General features: G+C 38.6%; 1 protein-coding gene across 1 annotated transcript in view; it reads right to left on the bottom strand.

The window, feature by feature from the left end:
• RAPGEF5 (Rap guanine nucleotide exchange factor 5) overlaps positions 1–27,216 on the bottom strand; it is a 137,629-nt gene that overhangs the window by 26,054 nt on the left and 84,359 nt on the right. The window contains exons 13-17 of the mRNA XM_026090916.1: positions 8,900–8,978; positions 6,302–6,446; positions 4,314–4,411; positions 3,442–3,472; positions 2,438–2,516 (exon numbers count right to left, since the gene is read on the bottom strand). Of these exons, the coding sequence (XP_025946701.1) occupies positions 2,438–2,516; positions 3,442–3,472; positions 4,314–4,411; positions 6,302–6,446; positions 8,900–8,978 (432 nt within the window). The remainder of the gene's footprint in view (positions 1–2,437; positions 2,517–3,441; positions 3,473–4,313; positions 4,412–6,301; positions 6,447–8,899; positions 8,979–27,216) is intronic.

Below are 27,216 nucleotides of genomic sequence, written 5' to 3'. Positions count from 1 at the left end.
GAAGAAAGAGAGCAGCAGACTGGCATAAATATTTAAAAAATGACAACATCTGCTAATGAGAATCATTGCCACAACTCTTGATTTCATACTCACTTAAGTGCTTAATTAAACTTTCCATTTTCCTCTACTTTAGTACTTTTTATTGCAGACAGGTTGCTACAATCATAGTATAAGACAATCCTTTTCCCCCCAGAAGTGATTTTTTTTTCTCATTTTTATTGACAGATGTATGCAGCAATAGCTTTGTGCTTGTCCCACAAATCTTCACAGCTTCAGGCACTTTCATTAACTAAGACCATGCCAGAAGACATCAGTAAGAACTCAACCTTAGTGAACATCTTTTTTTGTATTCTAGTAAAGCAAAATGAAGATGAGGAGGAAGGAGGAACTTAATGTTTAATCTTGGGAAATAAAAGTCATTTTATAATCTTTTCTTAACCTGTCTCTGCTAACAGACAGTAAATCAGATGCTCATCCTACAGAAGAATCTCCCTTCAGAATGGGTATAACTCATGAAAAGATAAATACATCAAATTGTGCTCTAAATTACTGGGTAGATAAAATAAATAAATAAATAAACTGACAAGAATATTTGACCTCCATATGCAGAGTGCAACACAACTTGCCTACAGGGAATTTGTCAGAAATCTCCTCCTCTCTGTCATTTAGGAGGGGAAGATGACAGCAATATATTACTTTATAATTGGGCTAATGACATATCTTTTGTTTAACATTGAACTAAACCAACTTAGAGGTCAGGTATTCAAGAACAATCATGACACTGCTTCCCGAAAGCCTCTTCCCCCATGCACCTTTTAAATGTCATATCTATGGTATCTATTGGCATGAGCCATGACATCCCTTCCAGAAGCCCGTGCTGCCCCTCCGCAAGGCGCAGGAGGGAACACGCAGCTGGAGGAAGAGGGCACGGGCAGAGCTGGCCCTAGGTCACCCTGGTAACGCTTACATTGGGAGATAAAATGGGTCAGGTCTGTTCTCTGGCCCTGAGGACAAGCAGCACGGATAAACGGCTTGGATAAACTCATCCCTCACAAACACCGTCAACTGGCAGCACTCCACAGCCCGTGATGTTTCCCTCAGCTGTGCCCAGGCAATGCGTGGCTAGTTTGCACGGGTCAAAACCACGCAGAGGAATGCCTGAAGAATTAAGCGGTATGGACAATATGTGCCATTGCTCGAACCTCTGTCCTGGCCCTGCTTAGTTTGTCACTACAGCCCTTGAGAGACCTGAAGCCCCTCAGCTCCCAAAGGGCCACAGCACCAGGGTGGATGCCCACCCCAGCAGCCGTCTCTCCTACCCCTAACCCCACTTCTGAGCCTTCATTCCCTCAGTCCCAGTGTCTTCTATGGCTCACACTCTTAAAGCAACTGAAATCAATCAGGGCTGGCCTTGCTGGGCCCGGCCTGTGCCTTTTCCCATGGCCATGCCGCCTGTCCCCTCCTCCCTTGTGCCAGTACACTTCCCTCCCTGTTCCCCCATGAGCTGTTTCAGACTTTTTAAGAAGAAAAATGAATGTTGGGTGTTCTCATCTGGAAATGATGTTTCTGGAAGCAGGCTTGTGAACCTAAAGCTCAAATAATCTTGAATTTCAGATGTGGAAAGACAGTATCTATCAGCAGTATATATTGTTGGGAAAGACTTGGCATTAAAGGAGCATAGCTGTTATTTTTATCACAAATGAGCATTAATAACATCCTGACCTGAACTGGACTTCTGGACTTCTGTTCCCAGTGAGAAATGAAGATATACTGTCAGAGGGGGGAGATTTCCAGGTAGGAGGTCTTTCTGACTGTTCTCTGCTTACATACATGGTGTCATTCTCCTCTCTGTCTCCTTTCTCTTACAGCTCTCACAGGCATTATGGGAGGCTGACAGCTTCGCTTTATTATTGCATTACTAGCAGTGAAGGGAAATTGTATTTTGAAATGGTTGACATTAAACTGCAGTGGTACCTTGCATTCCACGTGGAAACATTTTTGAGGAGAGAAGGAATGAAAACAGGTTCGCAGAGTTAGTGGATCCTGACCCATTTAACATGACAGGCTTATTCACCTTTCGCAACCAAGATCTAGGTCAAGAGACTGAGACCATGAAACAGAGCAGGAAATAAAGGCCAGGCAATAGGCTGCCAGCACTTCTGAGAATCACACAGCTTTATTACAGGAGTTGGAGGAATGGGATGGGGGAAAAGCCCTTGAGGTATCATCTCACTGCTGAACCCCTGCAAAGTCAGGGCAGAAAGGTAATACTACACAGTCAAATTTTTCTTCTTTTGTGGCCGTAGGGTCCTGTTCAGAAGAGTACATCTGTTTAAAAAAAATGTACCTTAAGGGCAGCTGTTATTTAAAATAATTTTGCATTTACATTTAAAGGCATTGCACTAAGTTTCTCCTCCATTCTTTAAATCATACTTACTTTCTTCTGTTTCATTCATGGTTCCTCTGTGCTGCAGCCAGTTCTCTTTTAGACTGAACTGTTGGAAAAAGGTTTTATTCTGTGAGGGAGCGGGGGGGGGAAAAAAGAAACAACAATGACTCTCTGCATTCCTGCCCTTTACAAAGCAGTAATTCATAGCATGCAGCACTCAGAACATCAGTCTGGCCAAAAAGGGTTTTGTATAGGAAATCCACCCACCCATTCTTGGATAAGCAAACTGGGAGTTGCCTTACTAAATAATGGCAAAGGTGGGGATTTCTGAGGAAGCCAGACATGCCTAGGCTAAGCAGCCTGCACATTTCAGCGTTCTCCATAATCATGTTTGTAGCTCATTTCTTACATATGGTCCTAAATAGCAACTATCAATTGGCCTATTTAGCAGTTTCACGACAATCTCATGTTCTGCCTTCTCCTTTTTCACAGTAACACTTTAAAGCTTATTACACACTTCAGCATCAGTCCACTAAATTTCATGAGCACAACAATCCACTTCCATGCAGTTTGTATGCCAGCACTCTCTGTTTGCATCTTTTCCCTCCAGTTAAATAGACACAAATTCATGTTTCTCTCTTGCTTTCTCTGTCCTTGTCACAACAAATCCCCCTTTGCTCTATCTACTCAACATTCGCAGTCAACGTCTGCGCTCGAATCAGTTTGCCCAGGTTTGCTACATCTATCGAGCCAAGCAAGGACATGCTCCTAGACTCCTATTGAGTTCTGACATCTCAGAACGTGTTGTTAAAATGCTAATATTGTCACAGCCACCTTAGCTTAGTTCATGCAACTGATATCCAGGCTGAGCTGGCAGAAAAAAATTCTTTAAGCAATGTTGCCGGTCTAGTCTCACTGATGCATCCTGTCATACTTTTGGTCACCAGTCACTTTTAATTGAGAAGCTAAACAAACAGAGGAGAGAAAGCAGGGACGGGGAAGTGAGACTATAAATTAGCTAGCACTCAACATAACAATCAGGTCTGTGTTACCTTTCGGTGAGGTGAATATTCATCTACAGTGCTGAAACAAAAAGCAAAAATCCAAATTATTCTTTCCATCCAGAGACTAGGAAAAAGAAGTTGCAGCTATCAAAAAGTTTGCAACATCAGAAAGTTTTTAACATTAAATGGGCACCAGAGAATGGCAGCAGAGCTCCTTCAATGAAAGCTAAGGGAGTCTGGCTCAACCAGGAAAGTTTTCTGCCAGTTGCATAATCACTGGAGAAAAAAGAAATGTTACCAGTCTGCGAGCTCCCAGAGCACCGGTAACAGCTTGAGCCTCAGGGAGAGGCACAGGTCTCAGTCAGTGTCACAGCTCCAATTCCCAAATGACCAAACCACACAAAAATTCTGTTTGCTGGAAAAATGTGCCAAGGAAGCATGTTTTAAAAATACCATAATTAGTAGCAAAATGATAACCCTGACACATCCATTGCAAAAGAGATTTGCTTCTCAATACTGCAGATTATACAGAGAGAGATGGGGAGAGAGAGAGAGAGATGGGGAGAGAGAGAGAGAGATGGGGAGAGAGAGAGACACAGAGAGAGAGAGTACGCAGCATTTGAAGTCACAGACTGTGAGTTATGAGTCAAATTTTGCTAGCTTTTTCACAGAGATATTGCTCTACTTGCAAGTCATCCTAACCAAAATCGATCAGAGTGATTGCAGAATAAGATGATAGCCCACAAACATCAGAGAAGATGGAATAATCTAGCTTTACTTTAAAGATGACTTGTAAAAATGATTACAGTACCTGCATTACTCATTTCTCTATCTTTACCGAATTATATCAAGATGCCAATAAGAATAAATAACACTCTAAAATAAAAGGAGGCTTGACCACAAAAATAATCAATACTTACTGACGACGATGCATTCCAAGTATCTTTTGAAATTCTTTCAGCTCCTTCTCAAGAATGGGATATTCATACACATCATCTAACACATTCCTGTATATTGTCTACAAAATAAAACAGTATCTGCAAACATCTGATAACTCAAAAATAAATATGTCACATCAGCAGTCTAAATCAAATCAGGCACTAGCCTATCAAAATAAATTTCATCATTATTTTTGCACTAGACCCATAAATAGAGAATGTTCCTGTTTAAATTTCCAGACTACTCAATGTTCAGCTTGCCTTTGAAGAAACACTCTTTGCATCATCACCAAGTGAGAGGGCAAAAGTGCTGACACTCATTAGTCTACAAACAGGAAGATTTAAAATGGCACTTGTGGCTGTTATATCAAACCTGATTTACACCGGAAGGATACATTCTCAAGCATGAGAACATATCACACCATCATCACTTACCAATGGAAACAACAGGTTAATTTGATTTAGACTATTAAAATGAAGAATTTTTTCCTTTATTTTGTGTATTTGCATGCATTTCAAATTGAGCCAATGTCCCTCATAAGAAAAAACAAGATACTCTGACTTTTAAATCAATAAACAAATAAACCTTTCTTTTCCTTTCCAGGAGAGGCATTTTCTGAGTATCATCAATCAGGAACCTCAGTTCATTGCAAATGACAGTGTCTCAGATAAAAGGTAAATAATCTGTATTGACTTTGATGACTGAAACCATGGCAAATGTTTTCTCTATACCTTTTCAGAATCTGCACATAGATCCTTCTCTTTCCCTTCTGAGTAGATGAGGATCATATGTATGAGCTGAATCATCATGTTTACTTTAGCCAATTAAGAGTCTTACACGCTTACATTTCAAGAACAAAGGATTCTGGATTACAACCTTACATGTTATTTTCTGCACGTACAACTTCAATCATCATCAACATTACCGCTGTTTAATATTGCACAGCAACATCAAGCACAATTTTGTATGTGCAAGAACAGCATACAGTCACCCACCTTCATGGGCAGAAAGACATGCCCTGCGACAAGTTACCTGCAATACAGTAAAACTTAACTCTTGGCTGGAATGATGCCCACTTTCTAGTACGGCACTATACATTTAGTACCCAACAGCAAAAATCCTAAGGCCTCTACTTCCATATGCAACGTGCCCTCCTCCAAAAACAAAAGAGACGCTCAGGACCTTCAGTTTTAGTTCAGCATTTCTTCACTTTGCCATGAGTGCGTGGCTGAAGAAAAAAAAAAAACTCAAGATCTCCAACTGAAGAAAAAGAGTCAGTCTTTAGGAAAGGAGGAAGATCTTGCACATTCTCCCAAAATACTTGCATCTTTCAACCAGCAGAAAAAAAAAAAGCCAGATGGATCTTGGCCCAACGATGACTTTGCTATTTGCAAATTTACAAGCCAATTGAACAAGCAACCAGAACTCATTCAGAAAGATCATCGGGTCCTTGCTTACAAGTAAGGACAGACTTTCATCTACTAGAAGTACATAAAGCTGCCCAGTTCTCCACGCACACCTGACAAACACTGCGGAATAGTGTTTTGTGTTTCAGGCAAAGCAGCACAAAGCAGCTATGAGGACCACAAAACTCCCGTTTTGTCCGTGCTCCTCTGGATACTGACTGTAGGCTCTGTTCTGGCAGAGAAGACCCATGTTTCTAAGGATTCTCTCCATCTGTGTCAGACATCTCTATCTGCCTATATTTTTCCCATTTTCAAGACAACATTTCTAAGTTTCACATTTGAATGTAATGTTTTTACTGAGTGTATTGGCATAACAGATTGTGTGTGCAAACTGACTATCTTTAAGGTTTCAAGGGAGGACTGACATAAATCACTTTACATTAAATATTCCAAGGAGAAATTTAAGTATGAAAAATTATGCCTTATGCTTTTTCAATTGGGGCTTTCTAGACACAATGTTCTATTTAAACAATTCTGAAATGCATCAGAACGGGTTACAATACCTTTAAAAATTGTTTTAAATGTTCATCTTCATGTAACCAGTCTTTGTAGAGAGAAGTCCATTGAGACACCAAATGCAAGACTTTTCGTTTCCTACAGGATACATCAGAGTCTTCTTCTTTACCTTGCTGGTTCTTAGCACAATAGGTACAGTAGGTTAAGGAACAAATGCCATGGTGTCACTGAAAAGTACAGATTAAGTGATGGAAAAGACTCCTCTTTTTGTTCTGCTAATAAAAGACTGCTTCACTACACTGCTCCCTCCATTTTAAATGCTTTATCCTGTCTGGAGCTTTAGGAGATTCATCAACTTTTTGGAATGAAATGCTCAGTAATAGAAATATGAGTTCATCCTCTGTGCCAGCAGGATTTTTTCCTTTATAAATTAGAGAGACAAGTCTATAAAAGGAAAACCAATCTAAAAGGAATTATACAATGTTGAGTCATATCTTTTCTGTAAAATGGGAATGAACCTTTGTCCTACACGCAGATGCAAGCGTGAATGTCTGTAGGAAGGAGGACAATGCATCATTAACAACAAAAAAAATTGAGTAGAGGAAGTCAGCTTCTCTCTCCCTACACAAATTATGTTATCAGCAGAAATAACACTATTAAAAAAAAGGTAAAAGAATCTATTTCCACCATTGTTCTCTATTCACAAAGCAGAAACACCAAATGACAAAAGATTCCCACTTTATACATTGCTCCTGTCCCTTCCCTGGTGACGATTTTTTAGAAAAGAAAAAAAGAAAAGCAAGTTCTTTTTACAGGTGCAAGTTCATTCAAACAATAGTCCATAGTTTATGGAAGTAATTGGCAATACATGAAAAATCTTCTATTTCCAAATGAGTTAGAGTTATGTACTATTCCTCAGGATAAAAGGAAAAGAAATTGTAAAATACTTATCTCCCATTTTTCTCTTCACATATTTTTAAATGTATTACACAGATACAGGTATTCTAATAATTAATATACGGTCTGGATAGGTTTTAACCCGATTTTAGAAGTTATTTTATAAATGTTATCACAAATATATAGCTTTATATATACACAGCATATACACACACAAATACATATATAGCTTTAAACAAAAACAGCATTCATAAGATCTGCTTTGTTACTAAGAATTAGGCATCTGTTTCAATACATTTTTCAAAAACTCTTGTGAAGTAAATATGCGCATATACAAACATATGTATTTATGAACATAGGGATAAAATTTCCTACTAATGCACACGACATTAATATTTGAGAATGAAAAAAGGGGATTTAATCCATCATAATATTATACAAATATATACAATATTATACAAAAATAGAAAATGACATCTTTATTCAAGTAAGAAACTTAAGAATGAAGAGGAAACAACATTAATATATGATACACAGGTTTATTATGAGGTTGTATGGAGACAAGATAAATATACTAATTTGATATACTCACATAGTAAGAACTTCTAAAAAGGGAGGCAAACTACTGAACTCAATCAGTTCCCTTTTACCTCTTAAATTTTTCCATTGTAATAATTGTCTTCAGACATGTGATCACATAATATCCCTCAAATAATATACTGGGATATCTAATGTTTTGAAATTATGAATGCAGGTTTATTCAGAGACAAATTTAATTTTACACATCCAGCTTCAGAGCAGGAATTTTCTGATTATTGATTCAGCAGCCATGCAAATTCTACATGTATAATGCTATTTTTATAGGAGAACATATATATATATATTTATGGGCACGTGCAAATTAGAGGAACTCATATCCAAATTCAGATTTCATGTTTCCAATGTGAATCTCTTTCTCTACAATCTACTTAAGTCAACATAACAATATAACCTGAACTTTTGGAAGTTACAGGTTTGAATCCAAATCCAAGTATTATAAAGACTGGACTGGAAGAGACCTTGAAAGATCAGCTACTCCATCTCCCTGCCCTAAGAGACAATGAATTATACTTATGTTATTTTTGGAATATATTTTATGATTTCTCCTTAAAAATCTCTAATATCAAAGATTCTATCATGTTTCAAATAGTCTACTCTGTTTCACTTTTCTTAATGTAAAAAAATGTCCTAGTATCTAACTTGAAACTTTTTTATAGCAATTTAATCTCAGAGCCTCTTCTTCTATCTGCCCCCAATATAGGAACAGATTCTTCCCTTCCTCTCCAGGTACCTGAAGACTGTTCCATTTAAGGTTTCCCCTTTTTCAGCAAAAAAATTCCTAGTTCTTCCAATTCATCTTTGTAGATCATACTTTCTAGAATGCTGATCATTCCCATTGCACTTTCCTGATTTTTTTTCCAATTCATTTACACATTTCTGGGGATTTGATGCCAAAAACCACAGAGGCAGTCCATTTTCTAGGCATACCATAATGACCATTAGACAAGAGCTCTCTTTTCTCACCATTTTCACATGCAACCTCAAAACAGTCACATGCAGTTTGCATTTCAATAACATCAATATGCAAAAAGCAAAACTAATCCTCCCAGGCATGCAATTTACTACTTTTGATATAATAAGGTTTAAAAATATATAGATCTAGGTGTAATTGTGTGATGCCTGTGTATACATCAGTTAATAAAGGATATTGCCTCAGAAGTGCCTGGCACAAGTCATCAGTTGTCATGAAGACTGTGTATGTGAGAAGAAAGTCATCCAGGAGAGTTTCTGCAGAGGAAGACAAAAAATCCCAGGGTACAATATATTAATGAGATGAGAACAAGAGTATCTATTCTTGTTAGTTTGCATGGCAGGAATAGAAACTCAAAAAAAATTATGAGAATTCAAGTCCAAGTAATACATTATTGATTTGAAGACTAAGCTTGCAACAGTTCACAATGTGTTGTCACTGAGGAGATGAGATCCTTATTAAACAAACATATCCTCAATGCTCAAAGAAACTACAAGTGGGAATGTATGCAAAACAAGCCATAGTTCAGGAATTAATAAATAAGAGTCCTTATCATAAACACTACTATCCCAACTGGCTCTGCTAGACAGTCCCAGCAAAGCAACCTTTCCACCAGCTTCAATAAATTGTTCTGGAAATGCAAATGCAACATTTTTAGAGAGATTATTTGAGATGCAAGAATAAACAGAGGGTTAAATCTTTAAGCTGATCTGTCTTGTAGGCATCACTATAACTGTTGAGAAGCTTTCTCTAAGCTTTATTTAATTGCATTACCAAGTTTTTTCTACTTCTGTCATTCCTCCATCTGTTTTTGTCAGTGTTATAACAACGGGCTGAAGACACTTGGTGATCTAACATTTCTACCCACTGCAATTGGAGTACCTCAGGTTTTCAAGCAGAAATGTACTGTCAATTCTGACTTCAATATAACTTTCTCATTCCTCACTCCCATCTCATATTACTTTTAGGATTTTTCCAAACCTTTAGAGCATGCAATAGACATATGAAGGGAGACCAAAAGACCTGGGTTTGCTCAGCTCTAAGATGATGCCTGGTGGGGGGATTTTACTGTGGTCTTCAGCTATCTAACAGCAGGGTAAAGGTAAGACTCCACCAGACTCTTCCTGGAGGTGTGCAGGCAAATGACAAGGGGCAACGATCACAGATTGCAGCAAGGGAAAATTTGTCTGGATGTGAGGGTAAACATTTTCCTGTGCAGATGGCCAACCACTGGAACAGGTTGCCCGGACAGTTTGCAGAATCTCCAACATCAGATATATTCAGAGCTTGCCTGGACCAGGCCCTGAGCAACCTGATCTTACTGGACCTTCCTGGAGCAAGGGTTGAACCAGGTGGCCTCCAGAGGTCCCTTCCAACCTAAGTTATCCTCTAATTCTAAACTGAACAACAAATTTGCTTCCAGTTTTAGTAAATTACTCATACATGTGACACGCAATCTAGGATTGCATTTGCTACCCAAACAACACAATCTTTAGCTTTTTCCAAACAGATGGAAGAATTTTATATCAGTCTTTTTAACCTCAGAATAAAAATGCCTTGAACCATGCCAGTAAATTATTGACCCCATAGCTGCAGTGCAGGATGACGAGAAGAATTCTTCCATATATCATTCAAAGACAGATATCACATGGATACCACATGGATGGATAGCTAATGATATTCCATCCTATCAGCACGGGATCCAAAATACCTCCATTGTCTTAAAAATATACGTCATCATCATCATCATCATCATAAATTTAGCTAGATCAATGCATTTTGCACAGCTGGTCTCTAGAAAGACTCCTGATCTGAAGATGCATAGCTAAAACCTTGCACTCAGAAATAAAACCATTAAATTCTTTATATTTCATCAACATTATTTAAAACTGTGGAAAGTATTATCTTTGTATGAAAAGAATATATTGTCTCAGTAAGTGAAAAACATTGTGAACAGCTTGTTCTCTGTCTAAAAGGTCATCTATTCATTCTGTTACACATCCTTTGGAAGATACAATGCAGCTAGTAGAGGTTTCGCAAACTTTTTTTTGGAAACTGCTGTTCTTGGAGTCAACAACCACATCTAATTTCTTATTTTAGTTCTTGACTAAACTGTATAACTGTGCAGTGATCCTTATTAAAGAAAAAATACATTTACAACAGATTATTTCCACAACATCCTTCTGCTTTATTATAGCTGATATGTGAGTTTTAGCAATACATAGCTACATGTTGACAAAAATATTAAGTACTAGCTGAAACCAAATTGTAATGCTTACAATGAATGAATTTCTGCAGTTGTTCAGAAAAGTGCAACTTTGCTATTCTAACTGGTGTTAAAATTCTGATTTAAAAATTATTTTTAATATCTATGATCCGTTTTCCAGATGTCTACTTTCAAGTCTTCCAGCATCCCAAAGTCTTAAGGTAGGAAAAAAGACAAAAAGGTTGGGTTTGTTGTGATTTGAGGTTTTTTTGCTTTTTAATTTATTTAATTTATTTTAACAAAAAAATAGACTATAGATATTATTAATACACTTTTAAAAAAACTGGTGAATGGCAGACTGAAAAAGTACATTTGTTATGATGGCTTACAACTATTTTTAAGCTCTCTGTACATCTTACATTTCACTGCTAACCCATCCATAAGTGAATGAACATAAAACGTGGCAACATGCTTTCCAGCTCAGTTCTGCAATATTCTTCCAGACTCCTGTTCAAGTTCTTAGCATAATATGATGGCAGCAGATGCTTACCTGGAGTAAAGGAGCACAGCTCTGCTCACTTAAATGGAATTATGACAACCGCCATCAGCTGACGTCACTCCCTAGCGCAGAGAATTCATCTCCCCCTCCCTCTGCACGCTCAGTGGTACATCTGCTTAGTCTCTGGCTTCTAACAACCTTATCAGAACAAGAGATACCACCTCAAAGTCTCGGATATGTATACAGGAAGATATTTTTCATTTAATACAGAGGAAAAAAGAGAAGAAAATTTCATAAATTACATTTTCTACAGGTTACGTATGGGCTAAATCTCTCCGAATTGCCTCTGAACTTGTTTAGAAATGTAAAACCTGAAGAAATGTTTTGAACAAAAAGTCTGGATGTTATATGTGGTCCACTAATAGTGTCCCTCATCTGTTAAATTACTTTAACATGTAGGCAATGAAAGTGTTTTTGCTAGATTAAATATCTATTACAGGATGTTACAATAATACTCATATTTTAAAACATCTGCACCAATTTGCATGTACTTCCCCGAGGTACTACTCTTCACTGTAACTATTTTCTATATTTTCTTCTCAGATGCACTGTAATTTAAAAAATCTGCAAACTTCTCAAATACTTTTGAACATCAACAAATTTCCACAAATAATGATTTACTGGTCCTAACCCGCAAACAGAGAGACTGGTTAACATGATAATTTATTCACTGCAAATTATTTGTTCTGTTTTACTAAGGGTCACTATTAAAAGCAGGAATTGTGAATGAAGAACAAGTACAAGTTGATTTCATAAATATGAACAAAAATCTTTCTGAGGTTTTCCTGTTTAATCACAGTTGATTTAAGAGTTTTAAAAAAGGCAATTCTGGTGAAATCATTATTTACTTACAGCGTACCCTACCCCCCTCTGAAAGGCAATGAAATACGTACCTCAGCTTTTAAATTTCACTCGATGTCCCAATTTCTGCATAGATCTGTGACCACTTTCCCCATTTTTCTCACAGAATAGGTTTTTCTAGTATTTGTAGCAAAGAGGGAGAATAAAATGCATGCTAGCAGTTGAAAAAAACTACCTTTGGAAGATGTCTTTCATTGTGCAAAAGGCTGTGATGCTATTTTCTTAATTTCTCTTCTTTATGAATCTTTTTAATCATTTTCTTTTAGCCATCAATCTAATCTTTCTTTGTTCCTCCCAATTTTCATTTATTTGGTTAAGCAATTATTACAAAGTATGCAGTTAGCTCGCAGCTACAGAATATTTCATTTCAAAGACAATTTCAAGCATTTTAAAGCTTCATTAAGACATGCAACAGAAACAGCATGAGTACAATGGGCTACTGCTCTTGCAGCTCTTTGGGGGCAGCCTTAGGCAGCAATCTTGCCACACTGAATGAATGCTCTCAATATCATACTGTAAGCATAAAAATAATAAAAAAGCAGGCACTATGCTTATCTGGTATTAAATAATCTATGCACACCAGCTTCTGCTGAGACAATGTCTCACAGGTTGTGTGCATCCCCCTTTCCCCAAGTGAAATAAGGCAGCGTAGGCACCAACTTCCCTGGCTGCTTTTAGTACTCCTCTTATGATCTTTCTGCAATATCCAAATCCTTCTACAAGGTACATTCGGGATGGGCGAGGGATGGAAAGAGCAATACGAGACATACAAGATACATGAGGTAATATAAGAGACATAAGGTATTCAGATGCACACCAATTTCCAAGGGAACATTTGTGTCAAGTTGTAACTAAAGGAACCAGCAATACGTCCGCAAGAGAAGCTGCAAGTGTACTGCATAAATGTATTGCAGTGTATGGTGATGAGAGCCAGCAGCAACAACGGTTTCTCTGGCTGGGAAGGGGCCCAGAGCCCCACAGACAATGCAAAGTCATATATTTGGATAAGCAACACACAGTATACTCCCATGGACTTCCAAAACCCAGAGGAGTCCCTGGTGCTTTCGGTATGCACTCTTTCCTCTCTAAACAGACCATTCCCTTTCTCTCTAAGAAAGCAACTCAACAAATGTTGACTCAGCGTGAGAGCGTATTTTTTATATATACACAATTTTAAATGGTAGAAGCGTAGAATGAGTTTCTCATGTGGGATTATAAAACAAATTTTATTTTTCTGTTGTTGATTTATCTCTTCTGCAAACCCTTCTCTAGACAGGGTATCAATTACTGAGCCTGAGAACCAAAATGAATATGGAGCGATAGCCAGAAATCTTCCACGACACACAGTTAACAAATCAGGACAATGCAGTACACCTTATGTTATCTCCATGTTTAAGACCTGTAAGCTATTCTCAAACTTGGACATTTTCCTAAGCTACCAAAAGCAGGACAAGGCATCAGAAGAGCATTCTTACGTACATAACTTAAAATCACTTGTTAAATAAACAGAAAATAGATTTAAGCCAAAGGTGAAGTGCCTCTGTCAAATGAAATAAAAGTCAAATACTTTTTATTAAATAGATCTGAGGACAGTTTTTTATAAAAAAAAAAAAATCAGTTTAGCTATCACATAGAATAAGAAAAGAAAGAAAATAAGTAGAGAAATATTTCTGTGTTATAGATGGATATATCCAACTGCCCACCTATCAGTTTGCATGCCTATACATATATATATTTACACTAATATGCATGTGTAGCTACCAGTGTCTTAAGACCACCAGAGCTACAACAAAACTATATACACATTTATATTATGAATGTTTAATAGATCAAATATATTCAAAACACACTTGTTGCTCCATCACTAATATTAGACATTCAGTCCAGCTAAGCCAGATAAAACTGTTCCCAAAGCCAGGTCTCAGAATCATTAAGTTCCTTTATACCTACAAGAAGAGATAAGTTGAAGATAAATTCCACTTTGTCCTGGTTTTCTGATCATCCTGTTATGTCCTGAATAGTTTTTGTTTTGCTGCTTCTCAATGTCTATCAAAAAAAAAAAAAGTTGATGAAAAATATTCCCAAAAAGTCCTTCCACAACTGTGATTGCTGAGATGATGAGAACCATTCTCTTTTGTATCTGACTTTACAGAACAATTTTTCACATCCTGTTCTTCTTACTCTACACCATTTTATTTTCTTTCTTTTCCATTGCTTGCTGTCTTCTATTCAAAAATAATATTTAAAATCCTGTTAGCCTTTTTCTTGTTTTTAATAACTTTATTTTTCATGTAACTACATGGTTTGCAAAAGGAATAGAGGTATATAAACATATTGACTCTGCATATACAGCAAGTACAGAGTCTATACTCTGTACATCTTTATCTGCAGATCGTCTATGCCACATATTGTTAGTTGGAGTGACAGTAATAATGAAATCTGTTAAACTACAAAGAACAACAACTCATCCGTTTTCTTTGAAAACTTATCATCATTCTGAACCCAAATCCCCCATTTTGCACTGTACAAATCCATTGTGAATGGCGTGCAAGAATTACAAAAAGATCTAAGGGTTTTTTAGACTTGTATTCTACACTAAATCAGATTATAAGAAAATTTAGATAAAGTACTGGAATGCAAGTCTTTTTCCACTCTGTGCAAAGTAGGTATTCAGCTTTCCCTGAGGATTTGCTGGAGGAGGCTAAACCTGTGTGGAGAATGCAAAAAAAAAAAAAAAAAAAAAAAAAAAATCGCTTGAATAAGCAAGACACTGGAATTCACAGTTAATTATTAGGTTAAAACTACCCTTAATGCAATTTAATAGTGTCAGTTCAGCAACCCTTGCCCCTACATAGCACTTGTTTACGTAAGTAGTGGCCTTCATTAATGAGTATGTGACAATTAAACTGAGTAAGTGGACAAAGACTTATGTCCTGAACTAAAAAATAATTACTCTCTAAACTCATTACTTTCCAAGCAAAGGAAAATGCCATTACTCCTCAATTTCTCTCTCAGTCTCAAAAACATCCCGAAAGAAGAAGATCCTAAGATCGTCTTCATTTTGAAGCATGTAAATCCTGTGTATAATGTGTTTGCTGTGCAGTGTGTAGGAAATCCAGCAGCAGAACGTGGGGATGTGGGTTACATGGGAATTTTTCAATCATCAATGCAAACTCTGAGTTCTGTGCAGTCATGAGACCTCTTCAGTGTTTTGGGGGATATTTTGGGAAAGAGAGATACCACGTTGCATACGTGATTCGCATCACAGGGCACGTTTTCCCCCTAACATTGTTAGAAAGACACCTGGCTGAGCTGTTCAATTATGCAATAATATCCTGCTGGCCAGAAGTTGTGCATTTCCCTGATGCTTCTTTATTGCAGAAAAATGGTGGGTGACCCATCCAAACCCTCCTCCTCACTAGGTTTTCTTCCCCAGTCTGAAGATACTGGTAGCTCAGAATAGCAATGAAAAGGTGTTCAAAGACAGTGAAAGTGAGATTCATCTCATTTGACTTGAACCATCTACAAGTTAGGAATTTCATTATCTAGACTCCCTCTAGTCTCTGGAGAGAGCTGACATCCCTGGAGGGAGATTTTGAGATCTTGGGCAACTAGCACATCTGGAAGTGTTTATCTTTTTCTACTGTCCGAGACTAGAAGCCTAACTTTTAAACAGAAAGATCCCATCATAAGTACTGCTCTTTGCCAAATAACTTGATTTTCAGTCACAAATTTTGAACCAAAGTTAAGGAAATAAAAGAACACCTTTCAAATGACTGTACCCACCACCTGCACACATTGCAAGATCCAGCTTGAATTCTGCACACCCAAGCACCACGCCGAGTCTCCCTTGAGTGCTTCTCTGCTACCAAGGAACATGCTGAAACAGAGCTTCGGCCAGGGTCACACAACCACAAATGACATAAGGAAGAGCTCTTAACCTGCCCTTTAGCTTTTTGATACAGCCTTATCCACCCTTGCAGACTCTCCAGCAGGAACTGGGAGGAGGGAAAGTGTCTGCTGAGCAGCACCTCCCTGGTATTTTCGGAAAAGGAACCATCAGCATGGGTAGCTTCTACTCTGTGTCCTCAATGTCAACTCAAGATGTGGCAGGAGTCTGTGACTGCCACACATGGATCAACCTGAGGCTCTATCCTGCCAACCTAAGGTATCCTGCCTTAGATCCTGGCCAACAGGATCTTGGGATCTTTCAGGGAGAGAGATGCAAGAAACTCTGTAGTGGTCGTATGCAAGAAAATCTCCCAACGTTGGGCCTCCTTCTTAATATCCTAAAAACTAGCTTAACCTTTGTTATAGTAAGCTTCACCCCAGGGAAAAAAAAAAGTGCAATAACTATTAAAAAGTTGGGCCTCTTGTTACCTAAGTAAACGTCCAGTCTATCTCTGAGCCTTACCTGAGCTCAGTAATAGTAGCTCTGGAGAGTCATTCCTATTCCGAAGAACAGGATTTTGACTTTATTACCTTTTCATTGTTGCTGAACAATAATTCCTGTATACCTTATACCAGTGTATAGTTTTATCACAGCCTTCTTGTTTTCTTATTCCTAAGATATACAACCTGAAAGTTTCCTATCTCACCTTATATGATGCTTGTTTTCCTGGCCTTTATCATTCTCTCCTGAACATCTCTCCCCTCCTGCCTCCAATACACACACCTAAGTTTCATAGCATCCACCATGAGATGAACTGCATACAACATTATCGATGAGGCTACCAGACTGATTTATAGATTAGCGCTTCAGCCTAATCTCAGACACTCGATTCTTTTGTTAGTGGTTTTTGGTAGCTGCACATTAAACAGGAGGCTTTACTATGTTGTGCAAAATGATATGCAGTTCCTCATACGATCAGGTATAGGTCAATATCTAGCATCAGCCAGAGTCTGGATGACATAAATACAAATGTATTTTCAGTAACATACAAAAATTCTAAAACTCCTCAGTTAAGTCATTTCCTATTTGTGATTATGGCGAATACAGTGGGATGACCATATGGTCAGCTCCTCGTATCTTCTTACGTATCAGTGTTGGCCAGAATTTCGAATGAAAAAACACTGACGACTTCAAAATTTGCTCTCATTTACATTCGCTGCATTATCCCTACCTTACGGAACCACTCACTTTTCTATCAGATTTAGTGAGGTTCATCCTCCAGACCAATATTTGGAAAAACAAACAAACAAACCACCAAACAAACAAACAAAAAAAACAGAATTCTTTGGGGTTTATATCTTCCTACACATGACTGAAAAGTTGGGCTCAGCAATGCTAATGTACCTTATGACTTAAAGGCACACACTGGAAAGTTTTTTAAAAGAAAATTCTCACAGATGAGGCTAGCAATGTTATAACTACCCAGAAGCAGTTAAAACTTGCTTTTCTCACAATCACAGAAAAGCAGCCCTATAAGAGGGGGTTACAGCTGGGCAGACAGAAAGAGGAGATCCTTGTGCTTCAGTAAAAAGGATGCTGATTACTTACTGTACTATAGGGAATAGTCATTTTTTAACCATTTTAAATATTCACTTACTGAGTTCAAAATAAACTAGAAAAGGGTCACAGCAAAGCATTTTAAAATTTTTCAGCCTCTCAGTGCTGAAAGCTCTTAAGCTTGATACATTTTTGTCACCCCTGTTACTCTTGTCCATAAAAATGAGAAAAATTATAATCACGCCCCAAGGCAGAAACTGTCAAACGTAGCTTTTTTACATGCAATACTATGCAATCCTCTGAAACCTTTTAGCAATGCAAATGCATGTCCAGCAAGCTGTAGCTAGTAATCAGAAAATTGCTTATTCTACAGAAACGGTAAAAGGATTTAAGGGTAACTATTTTTCAGGACAGAAGTTTCTCAATAATCTGTGATTCCCTAGCAATTTACTAAAAATCTCAGGATGTCTCTAAGTACAAACAGCAAATGCAAACCACTATCATTAATCTCTGATCTGGCAAGATATTGGTCACGTCCTACAAGGTGCTGAGTAGTCTCAAATTTCCATTGAGTTCAGCAGATGGCAATGGCACTCAGGACCTTTCAGGATTAGCCCTTATCCCAAAATCAAATACTCTAAAAATGCTATGCCACCATGGATACAGTATGAAGCAAAAAATGAAAATTATGTAGAGAAAGAAAGGTCAATGGAAAAAAGAACATCAATATATAATTTGCTGCTAATGTATTAAAACAATTATAGTAGTTATGTCATCTAACCACTGAAGCACTGAGAAATCAATGCAAAAAGAAATAAAGAGCAAGTAAGTTATTTTTGGCATTAGGTTAGAAAAAGAAAATATATAAGGGCAGCGTATTTAACCTGTACAACAAGAATTTTATTAGAATACAAAAATCAGAACTGGGAATAATTTCTAAGGTCATCTCCCAGTGATTTCTGGCAGTACTCCACCACCTGCAGGATGAATCAAACGTTCTGTCTGGTTAAGGTCAAAGACCCTTCTAAAATTGCAGTCCGGTTGCTGCTATCACATCTACTGGAGCAGTTTCATATTTTGTTTGAGGGACAAAAGGCCCCTGAAACCACAGCCAGAAAGCAAATGTCAGACTTGTCTAGCTTTAATGAGGCACTAATTTTTCCACATGGAAATCTGAAGCAGTTTTTCTGCAGGTAGGACAGAGCCCTGGTGACTAACATGCAGCTATAATGGTCTGGGTTTTTTGAAGCTATTGGACAAATCTATTACACCTTATACATCCTGAAGCATTAGAAATATTGCCTATAGCAGTCATTGTAAGATATTCCCACTTTCTGTTAAAGAAGCCCTTGACTACTGTAACCAAAACACTCAGGCTCTCCATACGTTGAAACTTTAATTGACAGGAAACGGAGATATTTTAAAGTACATGCGAAATACTCGCACGAGCCTAGCTGCAGAAGGCAACTGTCCTTGTTCACGTCAGGAGTCTCCCAAAGCACTTTAGGAAAAAATACCCATTCTCTCTTTCCACTGATTGCTTATAATAAGCCAGCCAGGCCAGGACTGCCTGGAGCAGCAGGATGGAGCAGCAAAGATTAAACGGTTCCCTTTTATCTTGCAGTCCAGCCGCCTTGTGGGGCAGGAGAGAGAGCAGCAGTATCAGCACAGCGTGCCACTCTGCCCTCACTTGTTTTTCGCCCCAAACAGAGACACAGCCTGGCGCTCCAGTCGCTAGCTTGTCTCCATGAAACCCATACGAGCAAGTGCAGCGCAGGTTTGTTCGTTTCTGTCCTACACCTGGATTTCCCTGGATCCCTGCCATCACCCTTACCCCAGACACCCAAAGAGACGCAACGCTCATCGGCCCGAACCCCTCAAGGCACAACCTCCAGTGCCACCGCAACTGTCCCTGCCTCAGCAGGGCCACCAGGACCTTGCACAGCCGTGGTGCACTCTTCCTCCGTGACACGGCAGCCCACGCAGAGGGCCTGCGTCCTCTGCCTTTCCTGCCACTGCGAGCCTGGCCGCTGCGACCGGGCTGCTGCAAGGGGCTCGTGGCTGCTCAAGCCTTTTCCTGGGTCCGCGGGCTCAGCATGTCTCTGAGAAAGCTTGTTAGGGAAATTACAAAGCACTGGTGATGAGGACAGGTAGGACAGGCTGGCAGTCTCACACCATGACCTGCCTGGGCTGTTCTCTTTTCCCAGATGCAAAGTTGCATTAGTTTTGCAGCCGTGGGGTTTTAATTTACTGTAGTTTTCTCTGAATTAATTTTCCTTCTGTGATGGACCCTTATGTTACTATGACACTAAACCTGCTATGAGCTGTGCACATACTAATCCTATGATCTGTTACTCAGCATGAATTTAGATATGTTAAGTCTCTGTCTTAGGATAGGTTAAGTTGCTGCTTGGAGATGCCTTTCTCTCATTTGACTCTCAAGGGAACTCTGGAATTAGCCTGGCCATTTGACTTTCAGAAAGTTAACATAAAGTAAGATGTACTTAATCTTCATCCTTTTCATCTTCACTGACCAAAACTGGTATTGCACTGAAGACAGACCAAGTTTCACATTAAGTATGTCTTTCTCATTGCTGAATTGGAAGATCTATGCCTAGAAAACTGTAATCCTTCAGATTAAAAAAAAAAACAAAAACCCACGTCTTCAAAAATTATTGTGATTACTCCATTTTGGGGCCTAATTTTCAGAGACATTTTCTGAGAACAGGAACCCAAATCTTCTGTTGAAGACCCCAAAATAACATCTATAAAAGCAAAAAAAGACCATTTAAAAAATCTTAATCAGTAGTATTTTCAAATATAAAAAAATATATTAATACAATAATTAATATATTAACATATTAATATACATATATTAAGACTACTGGCCCAAAAGTTTTTAACTTGATTGCCTAATGACAGGTTCCAAAATCCACTGTATTTGGACACTATCCAGGCCAGCTGAGTATGATAACAACTACAGTATAGTGAAAAGAATACATTTTGTACTGGTACATAACATGGGTAAAGGACAAGTCAAATAAGATGGGGAAATGCCATGTCTAAAGCTTTGCAGGTCAGGTGCAATGCCTAGAATTCAATGTCTAGTATCATTCCCATCATCTGCCGCAGACTGTTTTCCATATCAGCTAGAGGGATAGGTCCCTTAGGGGAACAGAGAGATCTGCTCTGTGTATTTTTAAGTGTTTAGCAAGAAACTTTGATCCATGATTTTTCCCCTACAAAGAAGCAGGAGGAAACTTCTTTGAGCTCCAGCCTGGGGAAGAAGATATAAGAAGAATATTCTTTGCCCGTGGGACTCAAATTATCATGAATATGCTAAGCAGGGCAGGCTCCACAACATGTGGCACTGGAGCATGTGCAGTAAACATGACAGCGGCGCTAAGCCTCGTACGACAAAGCCTCTACAGGCAGAAGGCTTCCACCTTCTTTAGATTTGGCCAAACTGTCCATAAAGGGAATGATGGCATTTTTGTCTGAGCACGAGCTGTTGGATTTGGCCCAAATCTCTGCGTACGATGGCAATAACATGCACTGAGTTACTAGACTAACGTGCAGACCACTCACTGACCCTTTTTCCAGCACGGGAGACAGCAATGCACTGGGTCAAACAACAGGATATTTCTGGCGTCCTGGGTATTACAGCGAGGCTAGGCTCTCACATACCCACCTGCAGCCCAGAGCAGCGACACCCTGGCCAACATCTCCTATGTATGGAGGCAAAAGGCACTGCAAAGTCTACAGTGCTGCATGGCTCAAATGCGTTACAGGCTTTTTGGGGGTGGGAACAGGGAGGAGGAGGAGAAAGAAGACCACTGTGCAAGTCTTGCAGTTAGCACATGAGGCTTGACAGCTATTAGCATACTGCAGTCTTAATGCAGTAAAGTTTTATTCCTGCAGGATGCCACCTCCCGCATTTTTTCCCAGGGTATACAACAGTTCAGGTTGCTGGCCACAGACTACTCAAACACTGTTTAAATAACTTACGCATGAACCTGCTCTAAATACCTACAAAGTGCAGCAGAGACCTATCAGCACCTAAAAGAACAGGGCCATACCTGTGTCTTAAATTTCCCATATTCTCCCTTTGCCTCCACCGCAGGTAGCAAAGCACAGCTTTGCAGAATAAAACCAGAACAAGGACGGTCGGAGCACAGCTACGGATGGGGCCTAAAAGGTCACTCATATAACAGTTGCATTTTGCTTCCCCAAATGAGGAATGGATTCCAAAAAGCCTGACGCACTTCCTTATGACTGTTTTAACTCCACAATGTTACATTAATTGAATACTTGTATACATGATATATATCAATTGTACTGAAATTGTACTCGACATACTGAGACACTCATACCATTCCAATGACTGGTAACGTGTAATTAAAGATAGTTTTTCTCATTATTATTAGTGACAACTATAACAGAAGACAGCAATAAAAAAAATTGCCTTGCACATAGCATGTATGTGTATTAAGAACATCTAACAACTTCAAACTACAGGGTTTGTCAGTACAACCTTGCACTGACAGTATAATGAAAGAAATAACAAAGGTTCCTGCTTGTACTGTTTAAAGACGATACACAGATAAGACACAACAGGAATAAACATTATTTGTAGTTCAGCTGCCTGCAAGTATTAAAATACCTGCATGGGCTACATTTCTCTGCAGCAGCAGAACTGTGTTATTGTGCAAGGATCTTTTGGCTACTTCAAACACACGGTAGTTTAATGTTATGCTTTTGGAAGAACAACTTTATTCTGATAAATTTCAAACTGTTTCACCTAAGAGGGAGTTCAGCCTTAGACTCATGATTTTAGCTGTACCACAATTACTCAGGGATTTTATTTGATGGCCTTGCTTATTTTGGTTGAATAAAATGGGGATATTAAGCAATTCCTGGATGAAGGCCCTGTGGGGTGATTTTCTAAAGATATATATTCACTTCTGCCATGATTTCAGATTTTTAGTGCTGTTTATTGATTTAGTCACAAAAAATACACTCAGCATACAGTTCTCGAATAGGCATAACCTTGGACTGGTATACTCCAGCTTTCTCTTTTGGATCTTTACTTCTTCTTTTTTTTCAGTCTTATGGGATACTGTATCTTTCATGCATAAACTTTAAAGCATCTAATGCAAGAGGTGCACTCCATACCTTGTAGAAATTATTTGTTCAGTTTATTCCTCCATGAACACTGCCAGCTGTGTTTTGGACTTTCACATGGCATGAAGGAATCTCCTTGGCTGAGATGTAAATCATACTTTTCTGTACAAGCATAAATTCATCTGGTGCAGTGTTTAGAAAAAAAAAAGGCAAAAATCATAAAATGCAGTAATAGATATGGTATTGCATTAAACTCGGCCTCCTGGCTCATCTGATCTATGACCATATTTCACCACTCGTCACCATCTTTCATTTCTATAGCTCTTTTCATCCATAAGTGCCAGCATAATTTTTGTAAAAAGTGTGAGCTCTATTTTTCCATTTTACAGAGAAAGTGAGGCACACATGGGCTTAGTGACGGTACCAGCTCAAAGAGGAGGGACTCACCAAAACTGAGATTACAAATCCAGTATCCTCACTCCTGTGCTGCTGCTCCATTCACTGCATCATGCAGTCTCCCATTCAGAAAATACCAGTGCATTTGGCCTCCTGCCAGCGAGCCAAAACCACCAAATGTGGGTTTCAGATAGCGATCCTACTGCAAATAACCTTTCACTTTCAAATTTCCAAACCCTTTTCAAAATAAATAGCCTAACAACATTATACTTTCTACAGCACCTTCACTGTTATTATTAACATATTATCTTTTTTAGCATGTTTCTTAAAGGAACAAGGCTTATGTGGCTGAGCTGTCTGTCCAACTGTTTCAGTCTTGATCTCCCTTACCCCTGTAACTTTTGAATGTGCTGACCAGTTTCAACCAAATTTGACACAGGGACAGCAAATTCTCAAAGATACTAGGTTCCTACAAGTAATGAAAATAAGTGCATCTGTAGATGAGAAAGAGAGGTCACTTTCTGGCCCACTGAAGTAAAGACTGCAGTGTAAGCACAGCTATCTTTTTAGACATAAATAACTCAGCCGGAAGAGATGAAGTCATTGAACATCAAGCTGCTTCTATCTAATCAAAAAAAAAACAACAGTCCTATCTCAAGGACTGGGACTACTAGCAACACTAAGATATTCTCCTTATTTAAAATTCTTCAAACTGTGTCCAAACCCAGTTTCTCTAACAAGGTTTGCTATTGCTGCTACTCTCATCACTTGTCCCTCTCTGCTACACCAAGTTCTTGGGTCTTGTCTTAGGGGGTCCCGGAAGTTCCTCAGGGCAGAGGCAAAGCCTCTGACTTTGTGTTTGCAAAGCACCAATCACAGATGCTTTGGTTTCTGAATGCCCATAAAATATAGATAAAATTAGAACTCAATATCCTGCTGCATCTGTTTCTGCAAGCAAGTTGTTTCATTAAACCACTTTGCTTACTGAAGTTGGCCATTAAGGCCAACTATGAAAACACGCTCTTCCATTTGTTTCTGACTAAGAAGCAGTGCCCTTTCCATATCATTTCTGGCTGTTCTACAGAAAATATTCAATTATGTAATGATTCTCTCCTTAAATTGACTGCAGTCACCTGTCCATGGGTACAGTCCATTAAGAGACTTCTGCTGGGTGTAATACTTGACTACTGCCTCTTACAAGTTACATAATAAAGAACATGTATTTATTTTCACTGAAGAGTGTCTATGAGAGAAAACAGCATGGCATCTTAAAGAATGACTCTGATGAGTATAATTCTTCAGCTAGCTAAACACTTCCTGTGTAAGAACATATATTTAAAAGCAATTTTCTAAAGCAATTCTTAGAAATACATCACCAGTTACAGTAAACATACAGGAGCTGGAATTAATTCCACAAGGAGCTGCTATTTTAAAGACACTGCAGTCCACATCCCAGAAGAACAATGAAGTACGATATGCAAGCTCATCTAACCACTGTATCCAATTACAAGAAGGAATAAATCATCACACACATGTCTATGTCCAAATTTTAAAAAGTAAATAAATCATGAATGGTCAAGCCAAAAGCTGCCATCTCTGCATTCACAGATTAGCAGAGAAGGTGTTGTGTTCACTTCCATTTGAAATGAGAGAGTCCAAAAACTATAAACAACATTACTTATTTTAAGATAAATAAAAAAGCTGCACTTTTTTGCTCAGTTTGGGGCTTAACCATACAGAGCTGCCATTCTTTGCAGTGGGAAACACAAAATGGGGGTTTTCTAGCTGATGTTCTCCACTTGCCTACTATGGTATTTGTGGAAAAATTTCAAAACGTTTCTTGCTTTGAAACCCAGACAATCTGTTAATCTGTAACTGTAAGCATGAAAAATGCCTCTCCACCTCTGAAAACGTTGGTTCAAAACAAAGTAACCTAATGATTGTTCTAAATCACTAGTTTTGATTTTGATATCCCTAAACATCTTCTATTAAAGGTGAAGACACCACTACAGCACACCAACAATTGGCTTGCTTTATATTAATTCCCTTCACAGATCCCAGAAGTCCACAAGCCAAATCCTAGGTTGACAAGCATCAACTTAACCAGCGCTTGTTTATGGTCTAATGACAGACTTTCCTAGTCTCTCTGCCTCGATTCCTGCCCAGGACCTTAAAGATCAGAAGAAGAGCTGGCACAGACCTGTCAGTGCACTTCGGGCAACTGCTTCCACCCACTGCTCTTAACTGCCTCATCCCAGATCTCCATGACAGAAAAACAGTACTTTCTAGGAGCAACTGAATTCTCTCCATTTGTCAAGACAGCATTTCTTGCAAAGCTGATGGCCTTTTCACATTTTCCACATGCTTTTAGAAAACTGTTATCAATGATTTATTCCTCTTTGTAATCACACATATGGTTATAACTTCCCAAATCAGATCTCACTAACCTTGATCCCTAAACAAATTTCCAGTTCTTCAAGCTGAGATGTTGAATCAAGTGCAACAGTATGAGGAGAAGCTGTAGCTACCTTAATAGTCTAAATAGTTGTCTTTTGTCTATCATTAGTGGTTTCCATGCTTTAGGGCATGCAAAACAATGTTGTAGCTCCTTGTTGCTTTGAGAATTTGAATGAAGAAAGGGTGACATCAGGGACCTAACAAATGCTATTTGTCTGTGGTTGTTTTTTGTTGCTCTTTGTTTGCTTTCTGCTTCCAGCCTGTGGTTGTGTATTCCCTATGATGCACTAGCATTAACAACAACAAACAAAATCACATTGACAAGGTTCATATTGACCGGTGGGGTGGGGAATGAAACCCAACAAGGGTTTCATTATTGTATTGATGTTGAGGCTCTAAAATCACAAATGGGAAAGAACAAAACCAGTATCTGGGTTTCTCTGTCTTCAGTGGTGCCTAGAGAGAAGCCAACAAGCTCTAAATCCTAAAAAATGGAGTGGGTAAGAAGTTGAAGGAAAAGCCGACTGTTGAATCGATAAGGCCTTGTGGGCAAGAGGAGGGATGCAGTGCTTAGAAAAAAGTAAAGAAATAGAAATGCAGTGAAAAGCAGTAGTAGGTGAGGTATAAAGGCCTCCAGCAGTCCCAGGTCAGGCAGCAAGCTTTTTCCATAATTACGTCTCTAGTTCTGGTGAAGCTCAAGATAAAGCAACAGAATAAAATCATAATTCATCCCACATGTTGTCACAAGGAAATGTAAGTTTTATATAATTAGCTTCCATCAAAATTAGATCCATCAATGCTGCTGTTTTATTTACACTGATTTATTTCTCCCATTCTTCTCTCCCTTCCCCCCATTTTTTTTGCCCTCAGTGTCCTTGAAAACAGCCATCACATTTTCACTTCAGAGACAGTATACTGATTTGGTTTCAGAAAGACCTCACAAGCGTTTCTGAACTGAGACAAGGTCATCTCATACTCTCAGCCTGACTCAAGAGACCACTATGTGAGCTGCTGCCACAACTACAACTCACTTAGGTATTTTTCACCTTGTCTCAAAGATGGGACAAGCAATTTACTTTATTGCAGTAACTGATGCTATTCTGAAAAGCTCTTTCTGCCAGAATCAGCTGTACTCCATGAGGGTAATTGACACTGATATTTCAGAAGTCATGAAAAAACACTGGCTGTCAAAGTGGTGTAATTCTACTCCTATTACAATCTGTGAAAGGTTCATAATTGACTTTAAAAAATGCAGGACTGTCTCCAATGCCAACCACACAGATTCTCCTAAAAGGTGCTATATGCCCTCAACAGATACTAAACTGGATCAAGCCTCTCCTTCTAAAAAAAGCTACAGCAATTTAAAGCCTGCATTATGAGCTTACAACTTTCAGCTAATGCACAAAGCTTCTGAATTTATGCCAAGAGCATTCAGGTCCATTG

Source organism: Apteryx rowi, unplaced genomic scaffold (assembly GCF_003343035.1).
Source record: "Apteryx rowi isolate R43461 unplaced genomic scaffold, aptRow1 scaffold_881, whole genome shotgun sequence".
NCBI lineage: Eukaryota > Metazoa > Chordata > Aves > Apterygiformes > Apterygidae > Apteryx > Apteryx rowi.
Note: the sequence above shows the minus strand (reverse complement) of the source record. Positions and strands in the feature narration are given on the sequence as shown.